Here is an 18,087-nt window from a genome sequence, read left to right as displayed (position 1 = left end):
ATATTATAATATATAAATTAAACTGAGATTTTAAAAGTGACCTTAAACTTGAGCCTGGTCTTCTAATGATTTTTCTGGCCAGGTTATAATTGCTTTGAATGCAATTATACTGTGATAGATCTGCTTTCAAGCAAGCTGAATTTTAAGAGAGGTGGCAGCCTCAGGCTTCTGGATTTACTTAAGCCGTCTACAAGCAGCATTATCCTGATGAATCTAATAGGCATTAATAATAAAGCTGGTGGCTTCAGCAATGTGTCTTATCTTCAAAATCCTTCAGAAACAAGGCTTATCCATCTTCCCAACTTGGGCCCTTATGTCAGTATGAACCAGCTTCCTATAAGAAGAGTGATGTGAAAATAACTCAAATTTTTCCACTGACTAACTTTATCATTTCATTTGCTTCATCCTAATTTCCAGTGGCTCTTCAATTGGCAGCAGTTTCTGACTCCTAAAATTGAAGTTTCTTAGCTGCTTGGTAATGAAGGCAGAGGAGGGAAATTGAAAGGGTGGGGGTCTAGGGGAAAGGAGAACTGCGTTCTAGTCCTGCTAGACTACTAAAAAGAATCTTGCAGAAAAGACTCTTATAATGCCATGGACAAGTCTGGACAACCTGAACTTCAGTTTCCTCATACCTAAAATAGGAGGTGATAACACATGCAATGCTTCCTTCTTGGGATTGTTGTGAAAAAATTGTTTCTTAAACCTAAAATGCAAAAATTATCACGAAAAGCCTGTTGTTAGTCAATAGGTTTTCAGTTATATCCAGTATTTTTCCAGGCTTGTCCAACTCTTTCTGACTCCATTTGGAGTTTTCTTGGGAGATACTGAAGTGATTTTCCATTTCCTTCTCCAGCTCATTTTACAGAAGAGGAAACTGAGGCAAACAGGGTGAATTGACTTGCTCAGGGTCACACAGCTAGTGTCTGAGACCAGATTTGAAGACATATGCCTTGGTGTTCTATCCACTGTACTAGCCAGCCACCTAACCACTCAAAAAAAACTTATAAAAGGACTGCCCTAGAGATAGACTACTAAAAAGAATCTTGCAGAAAAGACTCTTGTAATGCCATCATCCCCAAATCTGAAATTTGAGGGTATTATGTATCAGATGTTCTTAAACATTTTGTGGAGGTTACCCTGCTTTGGACTGCAAATGTGGGTCAGGGAAGTTAAGGACTAGACATTCAAGGAGCTGGATTCTCTCCCTTGAAGGCAATCGTGGCATTCTTCCAAGGACAGTGGTAGGCACTTAGCCTGCTCTTAATGAATTCTTCTTCCTACATCCATTCTCCTAGTGGAAGCAGGGGGATGTACCACCCTCTATCCTTGCCAAAATCCTCCTGTCATGCCAAGTTTGCACCAGGGGAAGGGAGAAGACGCTAGAATGTTTAAATCCAATTCATGCAAGTCAAGTCAAGACATCATCCCGCGTTGCCATTAGTCCTCTATGAAATTGAAGGGCAAACAACAACTCCGACAGTGGTAAGAAGTCAGGATCTTGATGTATGAGGATTGAGGACATGGTGAAACAAGCTGTTTGTTGGAGAAGCAGAATTACTGTCTCCATCCTTTGATATACTTCCCCTCTTGGTTCTACTGCAGATCACAGCAGTAGATAATACGATACTACTCTGCCCAAGCATATCATTTAACCCCTATTTGCCTCAGTTTTCTCATCTGTAAAATAGGGATAATATTGGCACCAGGATTATTGTGAGGATCGAATGAGATAACTGTAAAGTCCTTAGGGTAGTGCCTCGCACACAGTAAACTCTATCTAAATGTTAGCTCTTATTTTCCCTGTGCTCAAGCATGGAAGCTAGAGATTATGAGCTGTAATTTAGGAGATCCTCTCCAGACCTTCTAGGAAAGGCTAACAACAATGTTTACATTTATATAGACTTCGAGATTTACAAAGTACTTTAAAAATATACTATCTCATTTTATCCTTACAACAACACTGTGAGATAACTGTTATTATCATCTCCATTTTATAGAGAAAGAAACTGAGGTGGAGGAAGATAAAATGATTTGCCCTGAATCAAACCAACAAATTAGTGTCTGCAACAGAATTTGAATTCAGGCCTTCCTGACTCCAAATCCAACACTCATCCTCTCTTATCCACTATACCACTTAACTACCTCTAAAAAAAAAATCAAAAGTATTAAATATATATATATATATATATATCACTTTAAGTTTTACAATGTTGTCTCTTCTGATACAGTGGCCCTGGGAAGTAGATGCTAATATTATTCTCCATTTGAAGAGAGAAGTAGAGAAAAGTAAAATAACTTGCCCAGGGTCACACGGCTAAATATGAGTCTGGGAAGTGATTTGGACTCAGGTCTTCCAGAACTCTAAGTTCAATACTCTATCAGTCATACCATCTAATAGTCTAGGATAAAGGGAATAAAGCTAGCCCCTAGGCCATGGAGATTTAAGGAAGCGAGAGATATGACCTGAATTTATGTCACCACTTATCTCATTTAACTGATGGAAACTGGACCCCTTAATGGAGTCTAAAGTTTTTCCTGGAACAAGATGGTGTCACTGGAAAGATAAGGGAGGGAACAACATAAAAGATGACCTTCCTCATGAGAAACATGTGGTGATAAATATCAAGATTATATCAATATTTCCTTCCCTTCCCTCTTCCCAGACACATCAAGTTTACTTTTTGGATTGAATTTGTAAACCAGGAAATCTACATTGGACTTTTCAAAGCTTTGAAGGCATGATTCAGCCCAATGACTACAAGGAAAACAGAAGTCTGGCAGATTGAACATATTACTTCATTCATTCTACAAACACTTGCAGGACTTGTTTCTCCCCTCAGATCTGCAGTAATGTGGCTGGTATTAAAAAAGAGCCTGAGGGTCTAGCTTGGCCTCATCACTCCACAGCCAGCATTTTTTTGGAGCATGTCTATCTTCTCTATAGGACTTGCCTATCAAAACCCTGCCAAGAGGGAAGGTGGGAGATGGCTGACGTTAAAAATATGTAAGATCCCATCTATTTACCTAACTGCAGATCTTAAATTTGGGGATTTTTTTTTGTTTAAGAGACAGTAGCTAATGAATTTCTGCTATAGAACTATAATACTTCTAACTTATGAAACACTGTCTTCTCTTCACATTGGCCTGATGAGAAAAACAGTTAAAGGCAATGGCAGAGAGTATAATTGGTGGAGGTCTGGGAGGAGATTGAGAAAAGCACTAAAAGAGGGGTAAGGGTACAGTGTATAGTTTTCTGATTTTTTAAAAGGTATTGTTGAGCCATTACTCCTTTATATGTTGTGACTGAAAGAAAGATATTAAATAATAACCTGACTTTTTTTTATCACTATAGGAATGGCCCAGTTGACTCTTCTTTTTAGAAGAAGAGTGACAAAAGCCATAGAACTCCACTCTGTCTTCCCCATTTTCTCTGCTTACTTTAGTCCAGTGTTATTCTTCTATTGTATCACCTACATTCAATCACAAGTTAGTAAAATTTCTTAAATTTTCTTCAAAATGGGAAAGTGAGAAGAAGTAAGCCCAAATAGAAAAACAGAATAATGAAATCTCTGAAGTAGCAAGAGAAGAAAACTGGGGATTCTTTCCTTCTCTGAAATCAAAATCTTTATGACCCATCTTCATTCCTTTTAAAACTGGAGGCAACCACATTAAACCTCCAGTCTAGTAGCAAATTTGGTAGATCAGAGTGCTCCAGAAACAAATTCCACACCATGTAAAAATGGATTCAATGATTTCCGAAGCAGCCTGGGCTACAGATTTTCAGAAATGGGCTTTAGCAGAGCCACTGATACTCTAGAAATACTGATACCCGCAAAAAAGCCACTGCTAATCACTCTGGTCCACTAAATTTACATGTATTAACCAGTCTTTTTCTGAAATCTGTGGCCATCAAATGGGACAACATGAATTGTTAACACAACTGCAATAAATACTGAATGATAGAGTGCCCTGTGCTCCTGAGAGACAGAAAGGACACACTATTTAAACTACGAGGAAATCCAAGACGGAATGAAAGGTGGAGAAAATGGCATTTTGGATAGAGTTTCAGAACCCTGAGTAGTCAGGTTCTAGCTGCCATATGCACTTACCAAAAATGATTCTGAATAATATTTCAAATGCTATGATACATGCTGCCTGTAATTCTCCTTCAGCAGCTCATGTAATGTTACCCTTGTCAGTGGCAGTCTGTCAAAGTCTAGCCTACAGTGCTTTAACTCTCTGCTGAAGACTTTTCAGAAGCAAACAACTAAAGTAGATATTGAACATGACAAATCATCTCTCTCCCTTTCTTTCCCCTACTCCTCCTTTGTGCTTTCTTTTTTCTTTCTCATTCTATCCCTATTCTTTTCCCCATTTCAGTTCCCCATTTCTTGTTCAGGATACCACCAAACCTTTCTGTGGTTTTCTCTGACTTCCCTTGCTTCAGATCCCACTATTTTCATTTGCCCTTTTAGGTGCTAACCTATTCAACTTCCCTAAGGGTGTCCATGATCTGACTGATTGGCCATCACTAGAACTTTAGCAGCTTGGGAAAATATTCAAGAATCTATCCACTTCCCTTTGTTACTGTGCTATATGGAGCCCATAGTAAAATATCAAAAGGAAGTAAGGAACTCTTAAATAGGGAGAGTATTGTAGAGCTCAATAGACTCCCCAAGCTTGGATTTAAGAAATTGTCCCTTTCCATATCTGCTTTAACCCTCATGCAGTATAATCTGCATTCTACTCTGAACAAATATGTCCATGTCCTCCACTTTTGGCACCTGACCATACAACTCTGAAACCTACCGCTCTACAGGTACCTTATCTCCCTATTCCTGATCAATAGAGGCCACTTCTTTCACCCAGGAGACAAACGTGGGTGTTCCCTATCACCATTTTAGGACTAGGGTTCCTCCTCCATCTCTTGGCACTCTCTCTTCTTTTTAAGTCTATGATGGTACTAACTGTGTGCCCCAGTGTCAAATCACTTAACTTCAAATTTTCCTCCTCTGTAAAATGAGGATAATAAAATCATGGACTTCATAGGGTTCATAACCAATGAGATAATTACTGACAAAGAGCTCTGAAAATCTGGAAATGCTAGATCCATATGAACTGTTTTTTTCTTAGTCCATCTGTACTAACCTTTCCTAATCCTCATTATCTTGAGTGCTGTCCCCTAGGATCCATTCAGCTTCCTTCCTCATAGTTCTTCACACAGTACCCTGTTTTCTCTGGTAGTCTCAGTACTATTCATGCCCTTTCCTGTTTCTAAAACTTCCTGTGCCACTTTCTTCCCCAAATCCTACCTTTTTTTTTTTTTCAAGAACTCAATCACATGCCACTTCCTTATCAAAGCCATCTCTGATCCTTCAATGAAAAGTGATATATTCCTTTTCTGACCACTACACTATTTGATTGGCTTCTCTCTCAAGGCATAATGTTCTTTCTTATATGAAAGTTATTTGTGTAGATTTTTTTATCCTACTTATTAGATTATAATCTCCCTGAAGGCAAGAATTTATGTTCCGGTGAGCAGCTAGGTCGATAGACAGGCCAAAAACTAGAAGGTCTTGGGTTCAAAAATGATCTCAGATACTTCCTAGTTGTGTGATCCTGGGCAAGTTGTTTAACCCCCATTGCCTAGTCTTTATCTCTCTTTTGCCTTAGACCCAATACACAATATTTATTCTAAGATAGAAGGTAAAGATTTTTAAAAAATTCTCTCTTATTGATCTTTACATTCCATCCAGACATGCAAATGATATTTTATGAATAGAAGATTTTCTGCCTGTTTTTTCTAAATGAATAATTCTTGGTATTTTAAAAAGCTGAAACATACACTCTTTGGATTCTTTGGAAGGGGAAGAGAATACAAAACAGTCTAGCAGAATCATTGGATATGAAATATGTAAAGAAATGACTGATCCACTTTTTATACTTGTAAGAAGGAAAAGCTTCAGAATTAGTCGCACTTTTTTGAGGTTAATTATTTTCTGAATTCTTCCTTCTTTCACAGGGAGGCTAAAAAACATTGGCCTGCCCATTTATTTCCAGATTAACAGGGAAAACAAGCAATTTGGCCAGGTAGGATAAATGGCCAGAAGAGATCTCTTTTTAACATCTAAGAATCAGCAGATAAAACCCTGGCTAATTGTAAGAGAGTTGTTTTTTTTTTCTTTTTTTTCTTTTCTTTTAATGCTTACAAGGAAAGCCAAATACTATGATGGTCCAAAATCATATAACATTCTATTTTCCCAGGACACGGTACTTCATGGGACCAGCTTCATAAGTTCTATTTGTGTTTTCCTATATAATCATCACTCACCAGAGAAAAACTTATGGAGAAATAAGCAGAAATGGAGGGACTAGGGGTAGCTGGGTAGCTCAGTGAATTGAGAGCCAGGCCTAGGGGTGGGAGGTCCTAGGTTCAAATCTGGCCTCAGATACTTCCCAGCTGTGTGACCCTGGGCAAGTCACTTGACCCCCACTGCCTAGCCCTTACCACTCTTCTGCTTTGAAGCCAATACACAGTACTGACTCCAAGATGGAAGGTAAAGGTTTAAAAAAAAAAAGAAATGGAGGAACTAAAATAAAATCAAGATAACCTATAAATTCAGATATATTATGGGTCATGTCAGAGGACTTCCTCTCCTGTTAGTGATTACAGTTTTCTCTGCTTGTTTGATAAGTCAAGGCTTAACATAGTCGTTTTATTTTTATTTATTTTGGGTCTGAACCTGTGATTTCATCAGTTTAATGAACTCCCAATAAGGAAATGCCTAAGGGACATATTAGCAACTTACCCACAAGTTATAGTTTTATTTTATTTTTATTATTTTTCACTTTTGAAACCCTTACCTTCTGTCTTAGTATCAGTTCTAAGAAAGAAGAGCAGCAAGGGCTAGCCAATCAGGGTTAAGTGACTCTTTGAAGCTAGGTCTTCCTGACTGCAAACCTATAGCTCTCTCCACTGCTCTATCTAGCTGCCCCAATTTAAAGTTTCATTAAAGAGAATTGCTGAGGGTGGAAGAAGCAGGGAGAATTTCAGTGACATGCTTGTGGGCATGTAGACAGTATGTCAGGGGTATTTCTTGAACCCAGATCTTCTTCACTCTTCTACTCATGGAACCAGGCTGCCTCTCATAGCTACCTTATAATCAATGACATTGGCAAATGTCACTGGCAAATCAAACACCAAAAAAAACCCACCTAGTATTAAAAGCAAGACTTAGTAGACACTGAGATAGCCACACATTTTGACCCTTTTTCTATTCTTTTACCCTCAGTTCCTATAGGAAAAACAATCTCCTAAACCCCCAGGAATAACTGATGGATTTACTGTTGGTCATTTACAGCTGATAAAGTTGTCCAGTGTCATATTTTCAAAAAAGGAGTTCTTCTGTTTCAAAGAAAAATAACACTGCTTGTCAGAAAACTGCTCGCTCTGGGTCCTGAACTTGGCAGGCTGACCTGGGAGCCTCCTTAGTGCAGGAGGGAGCTGGATTACAAGCCTGCCCTTTGCTAGCCAGACAAAAGAGTAAGGCGTGGGGAGCAAAACTAATTTCAATATAAAGATTTTTGCAGTGGTGGTTTTTATCCAACCTAGGCTGTATTTTTAATTAAATTTGACAAATGCTTATTAAGTGCTTACTCTATAATAGGCAGTAGGTTGGAGCTAGGGCAAAATGATTTAGCCTCCTATGGTTATGTTTCCATAAAAGGTCCTTAAGTCACAACCACACACACAAAAAGAATCTATGTTGAAGCCCATAGGCAGAAAACAATCCATTTGTTTCCCAGGGACAAAGACAAAATTGTGGGAAATTAAAAAACAGCGACTTTATATATATTTTAGAACCCCACAGAGGAGACAAATCTATGTCCAAGGAGGGTCTTTATGTATATATAATTTCTGACCGACTGAATAGATATTATTCATTTCCAAACTGATTCCTTCTCAATGTATGCTTTTTTAAAAATTTAAACCCTTATTTTCTGTCTTAGAATCAATACTGTGTATTGGTTCCAAGGCAGAAGAGCAGTAAGGACTAGGCAATGGGGATTAAGTTACTTACTCAGGGTCATACAGCTAGGAAGTATCTGAGGTCAGATTTGAACTTCCCGTCTCTATATCTGGCTCATAATCCATCGAGCCACCCAGCTGCCCCCACCATTGTATGTCCTGTTAATGAGAATCAATGGCCTTGAGTAAAACTTTGGCCTCAGACACTGTATACATGTATGTACTTGCTGATGACCACTAAATTATGGAATCTCAGATCTGGGAGGCTCTAGGGATCATCTGTTACAACACATCAGACCAAGATTCCCCTCTACAATAGTTCTGTTAAGTGGTCATCCTTCTTCCTTTAGGGAAGAGGGAAGGGAGGGGGAAGGAACAAATATTTATTTAATGTACCTGCTATATGCCAGACACTGTGCTAAGTGCATTACAAACATCACCTTTTATCTTCACAAAAATCTTGTGTGATATACACCATTTTATCATCTCCATTTTACAGTCAAGGTAAGTGAGGCAGAAGGAAGTGGAGTGCTTGCCCAGGGTCACAGAGCTAAGTGTCTGAGGCTGGGTTTGAACTTAGGTCTTTCAGACTTCCTGACCCAGCTTCACTACTTCTCTCTCTGAAGAGGAACCCATTATGTCCCTCAAGGTGACCCATTTCAATTCTAAGCAGCACAAGTTGCTTGAAAGGTTTTTTTTTTTCACTTCAAATTCAAACAACGTTGTCTATAACCTCTGCCCATTTCCCCTAGTTTTAGAGCTAAGCAGAATAAGTCTAACCCATCTTCTATGTAATGGTTCTTCATATCATTGAAGATGGCTACTCCATGTTCAAAAGTCCTCTCTTCTCAGAATGAAACACCTTCATTTCCTTCAGCTAACACTCAGAGAGCTCCATCTGAAAGCCCTTCACTGCCTTGGTGCCTCTCCTGTAGGAGGGATAAGCTTTCAGGTTTATTAATGCCCTTCCTAAAACGTGTCCCCTTTCTTGTCAGTGAGCTTCTGAATGAAGCAAACCACCCAGGACAAAGTGTCCTTCCTTTATCTTTGTAGCCTCTTCAGCACTCAGCATAGTAGGTGGGTGTATACAGTAGGTGCTCAATCGGTACTGAGCAAATCAACAAAATTGACTTAAAACAGCAGCTTTTGTCATCAGAACTGTTGGAGTTTTCTGTATTCCTTATTCCACCCCCACCCAAAGATGACAACATCCCCTTCTGTTAGAGTTTGGAATTACTAAGCCGTCTGAAGGAACATTAGAAAGAGAAAGCTTCTGGATCCCCTAGATCCCTTTAAAAAAAAAGCTTTGTGATGAGCTTCCACCTTTGAAAAATGAGGCAAGAATACAAGGATTTGAGACACAGGTAGCCTCAAACATGTATTTTCATTATACTTTTACCAAGCATGAAACCTAATCTTCAAGATGGAGCTAATCCATCGCTGTGCTGAAAGTAAACAGGAATGTCTCCTTTTAAAGACTGGATCATCAAAGGTCATTTGTAGACTTCAGTTATCAGCAAAGCAGCCCAACAGGATGAGAGAGAAAATGCACCATTTTGAGACTCTAGCCTTAGACTAGAATGAGGGCACAGAATCACAGATCGTTAGAATTGGATGGGATCTCAGTGGTCATTTACCCAAAGCCTCCATTAAAAAAAAATAAACAAGGGGGTACAGCTAGTTGACTCAGTGACTTGAGAGCCAGGTCTACAGATGGGAAGTCAGGGGTTCAAATCCGACCTAAGACACTTCCTAGCCGTAAAGCCCTAGCCAAGTCACTTAACCCCCATTGACTAGCCCTTACCGCTCTTCTGCCTTGGAACCAGTATACAGTATTGATTCTAAGATGGAAGGTAAGGGCTTTTAAAAGATAAATAAATAAAAAAGAATTTAATAATAATAATAATAACAATAAATTTTAAAAAATAATAAATAATTTGATTATAATATATAATACATAATAAATAATAAAGAGAATTTAATAAAGAGAAATTAATTGCAATGTCTAAAAGTCACATCACAGTCAAGATCAGAATCAACCCTGGGATCTCCTAGATCTCTGAGCTTGTGCTCTTTCCACTATCCCTCGATGCATCCAAGAACATTCTTAGGTCACCACTCACTGGCTGCCATGCTATCAACCAGGTCGGGATCATAAACCCTGATGGGAAAATACGATGAATGGGGGGAGGGTCTGAAACTCACCTTCAGTGTTGGAAATGGGAGTACTGTCACATTTGCTCTCACACTGCTGCATTGATGGAGGCCGGACTGTGTCTGGACAATCACTGGACGCTTGCCCCGTATAGGACAGGCACTGAACGGTCCTCATCTGCTGTCCAAGTCCACACTGAGCAGAACACTGTGTACCAGCAGAGAGAAAGAAACGGTGATTTTGTTGGTTTCTGAGGTGTTCAAGACAACTCTATTCTTATAAATACATATATACACATACATATATATAAAAAGATATATATCCTTCTTATACAAATTTTTAATGCCAGGAATTTCTGGCATTGAAGTTCTATTGAAGATTAAAAATTCTATGCTATCCATGCTGAGAGAAAGCACTATGGGAGTAGAAACACAAAAGAAAAACATATGACTTATCACTTGTATATATGGGATGTGATTTGGGGTTTAGGATTTAAAAGATCTCTCTATAGGAAAAATGAATAATATAGAAATAGGTATCAAGTGATAACATTTGTACAACCCAGTGGAATTGCTTGTCAGCTGGAGGGAAGAGGGAAGGGAAAGAAAATGAATCATGAAAACATGGAAAAGTATTTTAAAAAGAAAAAAGAAAATTAAAATTCTAGGATACCTTTTTACTTTTATAACGAGTCAAATTGCATGTCTCCCAAGGAAGGCTCAAAGCCTACACATCAGAGCACAGGTTTCAAACATGAGGGGGTTCCAGTTTTGCCTGGGGTACACACAGTTATATTCTAAAACATTATACACACAAATAATGCTCCCAGCACACCTGAAGTTGCCTGGTGTGAGATATCCAAACTGGTCTATCTCAATACTGCTTATAGATTTTCATTTCCTATTTTTATCTCAGAAAATAGAAGTGCCTTAGTTCCCAAAAGACTATCTCAAAGACTACTTGGGATCCTCTTCCAACTAAAATAAAACCTACAGTGGGGTAGACACATCCCCGGGATGACAGGGAATTGATTAGTCAATGTCTCCAGGTTGTTTTCATGGATGGAAGGTCATTGCTATCATCTATCTGTCTCTGGGGGAAAAAGAAGGTGTAGATCAGTCTACAGACCAGGTTACTGGGCAAATGAATATCCAACTGTCTTCTAGGTTAGTTTAATGCCTAAGTATAGGGATAAGACTTAAAAATCTCGGCCCAGTGACTTTGTTTTGGGACTTTGATCAGAAGGAAGACTAGGAATAGGCAACCGCCTAAGAAGTCACCTGAAGGAAAGATAACAATTAGGAACATCTAAAAATATTACCTTTTACAATTTCTAAGAAAAGCAACTCTTTAGGACACACATTAACTTTGTTATAAGTCACATATCTACTGATTCTGGTTCAGTACCTCTAGTGGACAATAATACAGGAGTGGAACAATTTTCAAATGCAGAAAGATAACCTTTTCAAACACTGCCTGAGGCAAATGAATGTCCTGTTTAGGCTCTGGGCCAATTAAAAAAAAACACAGCAAGTGCTTCCTCATACATCTGAACTTGGATATCTACAAATCCTATAGGGTGAACCCAGTGTTGACCAACGAAGGTGCCTCTTTTTTTCCCCTATATTTTGCCCAACAAAGCCTGATTTTATTGTCATATTGAAAAAAACTAGAATTTGAGGATACCCAGGAACAAGCAAAATTTCATGCATCTGGTCCTCCTTAATGACCCTCTTTGTTGGGAAAAGGACTCTTATTTCTCTTAGGATTAGAAGGTTCCCAACTCCCAGAAATGAAAGTAGACAGTTATTTGTAACCTGTTAAAAATAAATTCTCCAATCCTCAAACTAAAAGGGATTTTGAAAATGATTATACTAAGTGACCCAGGGTATGTGGAATCCATGCAAATTGGCTCAGCAAGAAGTTAAATGCAGTACCCATTCCTGCTGATAGTGTGTGTGGTATTGGTGTGCCATAAAGGAAATATGCTGAAACCATTTTGGATTCATCTGCACCAAACCAAAAAGGAAATTCAATATTTTCCAAGTGGAAAAGGACAAGATTCATAAAGAAATATTTCATTTTTAAGCTCCAGGAAAGAATGACAAATAAAGGCATCATAAAATCCACTAAAAGATCTTTTAGAATGTAATTACCATGGCTATTTTCAATTTGTGGCATGAGTATGGAGGGGAGAAGGAGGAGTAAGGGAAAAGTAGGGCAGGTTGTCCTGTACATAACTAAACAAAGACTTTATTGATTGACTTTTTTCACAGAACTTGTGATTTCATTGGTATAGGAACATCCAATGATGACATTCTCTCCAGAGAAGCATAGTAACACCTGCTTTGTAACATTTTGTCTTAAATGAGTTGCTTGGGACACTGAGACATTATGGGACTTGCTCTGAATCACACAGAATATGTTTGAGGGAGGACTTGAAACCAGGTCTTCCTGGGTCTGAAGCTGATTCTTTGTGCTGCCTTTCAATTCATACCTTTTGATCAATTCTGTAAAAGCAATTCCAAATTGACAACTGACCCAGTGAATCCATTAAGCATGGAGTAACAAATCATTGATAGATACTTATAAGGGAAGTTGTATAATTTAGGGAATAGAGAAGTGGATTAGGAGGATCTGTGTTCAAATATGACCTCAGTCACTTCCTAGCTGTGTGACCATGGGCAAGTCACTTAATCCTGATTGCCTAGCCCTTGACACTATTCGGTCTTAGTATTAATACTAAGATGGAAGGTAAGTGCTTTCAAAAAATAGACATTTATATTGCATCAGAGAGAAACTGAGAAGACTAGCACAGAAATACTCTTCTGGGTAAAAATAAAACTTCTAAGATCCATTCTTTCAATAGCATTCTAGTAGAATATGGGACAAGGACAATTTTTTTGCTTTTTTCTTTGTGTTCTCAGTAACTAATAAAGTTTTTTAGTTCTTTATATAAATTAAAGACTTCAAAAGTGTTTGGACTCAATTGAATTAGCATGATATCAATTTAGTATTACCAAATAGGCTATACATTGAAATATATTTTGGCATATCAAACATGGTTTTTTAGAAGACCATTATTCTATGGAGTGTGGTGTGTGTGTGTGTGTGTGTGTGTGTGTGTGTGTGTGTGTGTGTGTGTGTAAAGAGATTGAAAGTTCCTTGAGAATAGATCCTGGGGCTGTCTTATACTTCTTTTAGCTTTCACAGTGTATAACACATGGTAGACACACAGTCTACCCTTCAACAAGTGTTCCATTCAAATCCCTGTTGAATGGAGGCCAATATGAGGAAATGCATATCTTTTCCCGCCTCCTCTCAAATGAGAACAGAAGGATGTGAGGTTGTTACTGTACTATAAAAATATATAAATACATCCAAACACCAAATCTGCCTTCCTTGGGTGAAATATTACTGCTATTAAACATTGATAGGTTATCACCTAAACCACCCCAATTTTTTTGTGAGAGAGAAGGATCATCCTCAATTTACAAACAGTAAAATTAAGGGATAGAGACTTGTTCTCAATCACAAAAAATGTTGATTGTTGAGGCTGTGAATAGAATTAAAATCTTCTTCCAGGTAATTCTCCGGCCAATAAGATTATTTTCCTTCTCATTTAAATGTAAGGTATTAGGACTTGAGCCTGGGAAATTATAGATGGGTCTCTGGATATGTATGGATGTCCATATGTATATATGAGATATGTGTGCATGTGTGTGTTTGCCATGAGGAAAGACAAAACATAAAAATGAGTGTGTGGAGAGAGGAACGAGCAATGTATCACCCACTATCTTGTATGCAGAAGTCTGGGAATCTTTATTACTCATCTCTTCAGCCCTTCCATCCACCAACCCTGGAGTCCCAGATTTCATTTTCCCAAGGTGCTGCTTCAGCAGCAGCCAAGAAAAGCCAACACATGCTGCTCCATGGTCTGACTGTCTTACCTGGCCCCAGTCTCCAGTCACCCAGCGAGGAGGAGGGCAGCGGCCCAAGCTGCAGCGGATGCGGACAGGAGGTTTGCTTTCCTCTGGGCAATGTGCAGCTGGAAACGTTTTAGAAAGGTCACTACTCTTGCACAGAACAATCCGGTGCTTGAATCCTGGACCGCATTTTGGAGTGCACTGGAAATGAGACGAATACAAATGAACACTGACAGTCTGTGAAGACAGAGAAAAATCTTAGAGAAGTCTTTCTTGAAATAAGCGTGTGTTTGGATATACAGGGTACATACACATCAAACTCTAGGCAAACTCTCCCAGATGTGAAGTTCCTTTATGTTTTAAGCACAAGTACTTTTCCCTTTCTCCTGAGTCTTAAAGCTCCATACTGATGTTTGCTTTTCTTGGCTTAATTCTTTTTTCTTCTTCTTTTTCTTTTCCTCCTCCTCCTTCTTCTTCTTTATCCCTCCTTCCTCCCACATCCCTCCTCTTTCTCTCCTCCCTCCCTCTCTGTTTGCCTCTGTCTGTCTCTCCTTCTGTCTGTGTGTCCCTCTTCCTTCCTTTCCTCTCTCTGTCTCTGTCTCTCCTGTCTGTGTGTCCCTCTTCCCTCCTTTCCTCTCTCTGTCTCTGTCTCTCCTTCTGTCTGTGTGTCCCTTCTCCCTCCCTCCCTCTCTTTCTCTGTCTGTCTCTCTGATCAGTTATTCCCCCGTTTCTCCTTATCCTTGACTTCTTTCAACTGTGATAAGACACTAATTTTTGGAATATGGATTCCTTAGTTTTCTACTACAGCATGTATTCTGCTGATAAAGATTCTCCTATTATCAGAAGGGTTTGTGCTATGTGTAGAGGTCTTGCCTCTGAAGCAAGCTTGGAATTGTGAATGTCAAGATATGACCAATTAAGCTGATTATTCTTATAATTTTAGAACTAAATGCATTTATAATATGGAGGATTTCTGTACAAGTAAAGTCCTCAAGTCCATTCCTACCCATCAACTAAACATAGTTTGATTTTGTTCTTCAGGAGTGGCTACTGCCTATCCTCACTCCCTCCCCCTGCCAAAAAAAGTAGTGTTTCATTCTTATGTCTCCATTTCTTTTAAGTTAATAACTAGATTAAAGGAGAGAGTGAACTGACTGCCTCTAAAAAATAGACTTCCAAAGTACAGTGGATAGCAGAAGGCTTCCAGACCCCTTTCTTCTACATGCATTCCTCTGTTAAGTGTATATTCTCTGCGTAAAGAGAAGACTGTGCATAATGTTCTATAGCTGAGAAAATTACAAATCTGAACCTTTGAGATCATCTAGCCAATTTACAAATGAGGAAACCAAAACCCACAGGGGTGAAATCACTTGCCCCAAAGTCACATGGTGGCAGACCCAAGTCTTCTAAACCTCTTCATTCCAGGTCCAATATTCCTTCCACAATACATTATTAACTCACTCTTAGAGGAGATGTTTTGGAGTTGTTTTTATAATGGCTGTGCTAGTTTGGCAGGCAGAGTTCAGTGTCCCCAGAAAACATGAGCACAATTCACACATATTACCTTTGAATTGGGGTGCTGGGGCAGGAGAGGAGCCCTTTTCTCTAAGCAATAAGTGGCATCGAGTGAGTTCCTTCTTACAATGGGAGGAAATAGGCTCAAGGGAAAGGGTCTTACTGCAGAATATATAATTCAGAATTCCTATAATGGCCCAGATCAGAATGTCAGAGAATGAATATTCCAAAAATAATAATCAAAGTAGTATTGTACACTATGCTTTGAAATATGATCTAAGGAAAGGGAAAAACAAAAGGTAAATAGGAAGAAATAGCATGATTTAGTGAATAGAAAATTAGAGTTCAAGATTGACCTGAGATACATTAGTTGTGTGACTCTGGGCAAGTCATTTGACTTCTTATTGCTCTAGGCAACTCTCTAAGACAGTAAGTGCAGAGACCTGTCCTATATCAATGAAATCCACAGAAGGGGAAAGAATAGGTCTGATCCTTACAATTTATTTGGGTTATCTTGTGCCTTGTTTTCTCCTTTCCCTTATCAAATGAATTGTGTAGGAATATTCTCTTATTATTAAGTTCATTTCCATCCTCCAGCTTGTTTTCTCTCTCCGTCCCTACATTATGGATACTGATGTGAGAAACTTCCACAACACTCTTCTTTCTTGTTCCCTAACCCTCCTTTATTATTGTTGCATAATGTTAATAAAAGCAGAAAAACTATCTGATTCTAAAGAATGTTGAATAAATATTAGATGATAATAACTATAGAATTGAACTGAGAAAGAGGAAAAGAAAAAAAAGTCCCATAGATAATAAGGGTGAAAAAATAAATACACAAGAAAAACTGAAGAACATTTCAAACCTAGACAGTGGCTTGATCTTACACTGGGATGGCATTTCACAGGAATCTCAGATTTGGTGTTTTTCCCCACCCAATCCTGCTTCTTACTTGTTGGATTCCAAAGCCATGACTCTAAAGTTGTATCATCATAGAACTTCACTCAGCATCTGGAGCCTCCTCATCCTGGGACAGTCTATCTTCCCTGAAGCCTGCTCACCCTGGAGTATCCCACCCCTCTTCTCCCATGAGTGAGTTCCTCTTGGATTGTCCATTTTGTGAAGAAGCCCAGGCTGGCCTGATTTAATACCCTTCCCAGATCTGTTCCCGACTTTCTAGACTTCAAAATCATGCTCCTGCACCAGATGCTTTCATCTTTTGAGTTTAATGAGTAAAGGAATGGCATGATCAGGCTTCAGCTTAAGGAAAATCCCTTTGGCAGCTGTGTGGAGGATGGATTAGACTGGGAGAATTTGACTCAGGAAGATAAATTAGGAAGACATTGCAATAGCCTAGGCAAAGGGTCATGGAGGGAGGGTTGATCCTGAGACAATGGTGGAGAATAGAATTTTTCTGTTGGATTGGATTGGATATGAGGAAAACTGTGGAGGAAGAAATGGCAAGATTTGGCAACTTATTTAATGTGTTTGAAGAAGGAAAGTTAGAAAGACAGAATAAGGCCAAGGGTACAAACTTGGGAGACTGGAAAAATAGTGATGCTCTTGATAAAAACAGAGAAGTTTGGCAGAAGTGAGTCTGAGGAAAAAGAGAGTGCTCTGTTTTGGACATATTGAGATTTATATGTCTCTGCGACATCTACTCCGAACTATCTAATAAGCAAGATGGTGATGTGGGACTGGAGCTCAGGACAGAATGGGATTGGCTATGAAGATCTATGTCATATGGAGAGAGATAATAATTAAACCCAATGGAATCATTGAATTCAATGAGAAAGTATGTAGAGACAGAAGAAATCAGGGCCTAGACCAGAGGGAACATTAGTATCATCCATAGTTAGTGAGTATACTATGGATGAGACTAAGGCGTATTCAGAGAGGAAGGAAAAAGACCCTGGAAAGAGCACATCATAAAAATCCAGAAAGGAGGGAAAATCTAGAAGAGGTGATGATCAGCAATGTTATATGCAGCAGAGAGGTCGAGAAGGATGAAGAGTGAGGAATGGGCATCAGATATAGTTATGAAGAGATTATTGGTAATTTTAGATAAAGTAGTTCACTTGAGTGATGAAGACAGAAGACAAGATTCTAAGAGTTGAGAGTGAGACAGAGAAGAAGGGAAGCCAACCTATATAACAGCTTTTTCTTTTTCTGCTCTTTTTTTATGGTTTCACAAAAGTTTATTTTCAAATCTTTTTGGAGGCAGCTTTTCACCAAGTTTTATTGCATCATTATATGAACAAACATACAATTCAGTGTGTAACAGCTTTTACTAAGAGCTTGGCTGAGAAGGGAGTGGGAATAGGGGATAATAAGGGGGATAGTTGGTCTTAGCAAAGGTTTATTTTTTTGGATGGAGGCTTGAGCAACTGAAGGTAATAGGGAAGGAATTAGTGGATAGGGAGAGATTGAAGATTAGACAGAGGTGAGGGATGAATGAGTGG

General features: G+C 38.8%; 1 protein-coding gene across 1 annotated transcript in view; it reads right to left on the bottom strand.

The window, feature by feature from the left end:
- Nucleotides 1-18,087, bottom strand: part of ADAMTS6 (ADAM metallopeptidase with thrombospondin type 1 motif 6) — a 346,468-nt gene that overhangs the window by 6,505 nt on the left and 321,876 nt on the right. Inside the window, exons 23-24 of the mRNA XM_044663590.1 lie at nucleotides 14,135-14,311; nucleotides 10,235-10,391 (exon numbers count right to left, since the gene is read on the bottom strand). Coding sequence (XP_044519525.1) covers nucleotides 10,235-10,391; nucleotides 14,135-14,311 — 334 coding nt within the window. The remainder of the gene's footprint in view (nucleotides 1-10,234; nucleotides 10,392-14,134; nucleotides 14,312-18,087) is intronic.

Source organism: Gracilinanus agilis, chromosome 1 (assembly GCF_016433145.1).
Source record: "Gracilinanus agilis isolate LMUSP501 chromosome 1, AgileGrace, whole genome shotgun sequence".
NCBI classification, from domain to species: Eukaryota; Metazoa; Chordata; class Mammalia; order Didelphimorphia; family Didelphidae; genus Gracilinanus; species Gracilinanus agilis.
Note: the sequence above shows the minus strand (reverse complement) of the source record. Positions and strands in the feature narration are given on the sequence as shown.